Source organism: Macadamia integrifolia, chromosome 9, assembly GCF_013358625.1.
Source record: "Macadamia integrifolia cultivar HAES 741 chromosome 9, SCU_Mint_v3, whole genome shotgun sequence".
In the NCBI taxonomy this organism is placed as follows: domain Eukaryota; kingdom Viridiplantae; phylum Streptophyta; class Magnoliopsida; order Proteales; family Proteaceae; genus Macadamia; species Macadamia integrifolia.
In genome coordinates this window covers 36675409-36678921 of record NC_056565.1, presented here as the reverse complement: position 1 = coordinate 36678921, position 3513 = coordinate 36675409, and the positions used below count along the sequence as shown (strand labels likewise).

Genomic DNA, 3513 nt, shown 5'->3' with positions numbered 1-3513 from the left:
TTTTTTTTCTTTTTTTTTTTTCTTCCTCTTTTGCTAAATATTTTTATTCCTATTTTTTTGAATTTTTTTTCCATGTTCTTGTCTGTGTTTAAATATGTTACCTAAATCAATGATGAATGTTCAGAGATATGAGATCCCCAATATCCCCAACCCCTAAAAGTACTACTATAATTTGGAATGAAGCAGAGCTAAGATCATTCATCAATCACATGGTTGAGAATGTCCAAAAAGGTTTGAAGACAAACTCAACATTCACAAAGGTTGGTTGGGACAACATTATAAAAGGGCTTGAAGTCGAATTCAAAAGGCCCTTTGTGAAGCAGCAACTGCGTAACAAGATGAATAAGTTATGCAAGGAGTACAACAGCTTCAGGGCTTTGTTAGAAACAACTGGTTTCGGATGGGATGCGAATGCTCGGATTGCCACAGCTGATGATTCAGTGTGGGAATCTGCTATCCAGGTATGACATAATCTTTGGTTTATAGAATGGATTTTTGTTCACTTTTTGAACAAAATGTGATGATTAATTGAAATTTTTTTTTTCAGGGAAACAAAGATTAAGCAAAATATAGAAGAAATGGTCTCCCCTTGTGGCCAGAGTTGTTAGAGATCTTCTCCGACTCTAGTGCCCGTGGGGATAAAGGTCTGTCACAGGCAACTATTGTAACTCCTACGTCCACTAACCTTGAAATTGATGATGATTTACATGACACTGATAATGATGACAGTGATGCTTGTACTGGGACACCCAAAGGGTCAGCTCCTCCGAAGCGACGACTTGATAGGACTCCTACGGATCGTAGGAGGAAGAGCCACGCACGGACCCTCACGAATTCTACTGAGGACTTTAGAACCTTTGTCCGATGGAGGATGGGAAAGGGATGCACCTCTGTCACCTCAGTAGTGACCCGACCACCTGACCCTATGGTTGATGGACCATATAGCATGATGAGCTATCAGAAGCTACTGGACAGTTTAGAGGATATCCCGATAGATTTGTATGTGTTGGCGTAGCGTAAGATACATAGTGACCTTGGATGGTGCATGTCTTTTATTGAAGTGAGACCTGACAGGAGGTTATGGATGCTACATGGTCTGAAGGAGTGAAAGTAACAGTTTCTGAAATGAATGGTTTTAAGGGAGAATGAATGAATTGTTCTTTTGTTTGGATTTTATATGACTCATACTGACTGACACACTTATTATATTTAGCCTACTATGAACGATGTTGATGTTTAGAACTTATGTTGCTTTGTTATAATTTGATTGCATGTGCTTCAGATTTACAGTGGTGGACATGACTATTTATGATTGTGAAATATTATGCTTTTTATCTTAGTATGTGTTTCTTTGTAGCTTTGGGGTATAGGATCGTATTAATTTCACTATATTAACAGGAAATTAAGTAGTTGTCAATTATTACCACTTTTGGATGTTTGTTAGTAGGTTAGAAAAAAATTTAAGATACGGATATTACATATGGACAATTCAGCTAATGCTTATGGAGCCTTGTAGGCAGGTTTAGGGAAGTGTTATTTTTTTCTTCATTTAAACAGTCAATGCTATTGTATGGTACATTTATGGACTATATTCCTTTGCATATTGAATGTGTCTATTCATACAAGGATGTCAAATCAATTTGCAACTGACATCACAGGGTCATCGTCAGACGATGATGACATGGTTATAGCACACCAATTCCAAAACATGCTCAGTATGTATAGGATGAGAGAACCTCTGAATGATAGTAGTTACACAGGACCTGTTAGGGTAGCTGAGGTTCTTGCAGGTCATGCTGACGTGTGTTACCAAGAGTTTAGACTCGAGAGACATGTATTTCTCAGCCTGCGAGACCGATTGGTACATAGAGGTTGGTTAGTAGACAACCGTTTCATTCGAGTAGATGAGCAGCTAGCGATGTTCCTCATGATAGTAGGTCAAGGCTTGAGTAATAGACAAATGCAATGCCGATTCAATCATTCAGGACAGATGATTAGTGCTGTCTTCCACACGGTGTTGCAAGCAATGCTAAATTTGTCGCTTGAGACAATCAGGACAACAAACTTTGATGTGGTACCTCTAGAGATAACCAACAATCCAAAGTACTATCCATATTTCAAGGTAACTGCGACTTTTGATGATGATTATTTATTTTGATGTTTCCAATGAAATATCAATGCAATTTACACAATTATATAGACTAACCTATGTTCAGTGAAAAATAGGATTGCATTGGTGCTATTGATGGCACCCATATAAGTGCCATCGTACCTAGGTTGGAAGAGACACGTTATCATAATCGAAAGGGTATGATCACACAGAAGTTATGTGTGCATGTTCATTCGACATGTGATTCACATTTGTGTATACGGGTTGGGAGGGTAGTGCACACGATGCAAGGGTCTTGGAGGCAGCAAGAACCAATGATAACTTAGGGTTTCCTCATCCCCCATCAGGTAAAAATGTATTATGAACTTATGTGTTGTCCTTCTTACCCGTATATAGTAGACATGGAATATTGATCTAATCTCATAAATGTTTCCATAATAATTGAAGGAAAATATTATGTTGTTGACTTGGGCTACGCCAGTCAACTGGGGTACTTGGTGCCATTCCGGGGACAAAGGTATCACTTGCAAGATTATGGTGAAGGTAGGCCTGGGCCAAGAACAGCTAAGGAATTGTTCAATCACAAACATTCGTCACTACGGAATGTTATTGAGAGAACATTCGGTGTATTGAAAAATAGATTCCATATATTAAAAAGTATGAAGGCATACGATATTGAAGATCAGTCAAGAATCGTGGTCACTTGTTGTGGGATCCACAATTACATTAAGGAACAAGCAATTCAAGATCAGTTGTTCAATGAGGTTGGAGGTGAACAAAATATTGATGACCCAATGAATCCTGATACTCGTGCATACCATACTTCTGCATCTGATGTCCCCAGAGACTAACTGCGAGACAAATGTCTATAGTGCGCCTTAATATAGCCAACCAATTGGCAATTTCAAGGAGAATGGCTACGATTTCGTTAAATCAATCTTGAACTTTTGCTAATCACATTCATTATGTATTAAAAGGTTGACACAAAAATTAGGGCACCTTTTTCCTTCGATTGTGTGTATGGGGTGTTAGTAAAAATACTTTTGTTCGCTTCACATAGTTTACATTGGTATGACTTGTAATCTTTGTGCTATACAGATGTCTTCCACTAAAACCACAATGGCAAGGTGTGACTACTGTAATCATTTGTGCGATAAGTTCACAACGAAAAATGGGCCTAATAGAGGAAGATTGTACTTCAAATGCCCAAGATATAATGAATATTTTATGTGGGTAGATGAATTTTGCTTATGTGATTGTGGCGAGGGACAGTGCAAGGTACGCGTCGCGAAGACAACATCGAACTTTAATCGTCATTTCTGGTGTTGTTCTAAATCCAATGGGGTATAATTATTTGTTTTTTTATTTTTTGAAAGTAGTATTCGACCTATATTATCTGAATA

General features: G+C 38.1%; 1 protein-coding gene across 1 annotated transcript; it reads left to right on the top strand.

Moving 5' to 3' along the window:
- The first annotated feature begins 1627 nt into the window (after positions 1–1627).
- LOC122089764 lies at positions 1628–2961 on the top strand. The gene is made up of 3 exons (XM_042659455.1): positions 1628–2122; positions 2227–2308; positions 2558–2961. Exons 1-3 carry the CDS (start codon positions 1628–1630, stop codon positions 2959–2961), a joined length of 981 nt encoding a protein of 326 aa, XP_042515389.1.
- The last annotated feature ends 552 nt before the right edge of the window (positions 2962–3513 follow it).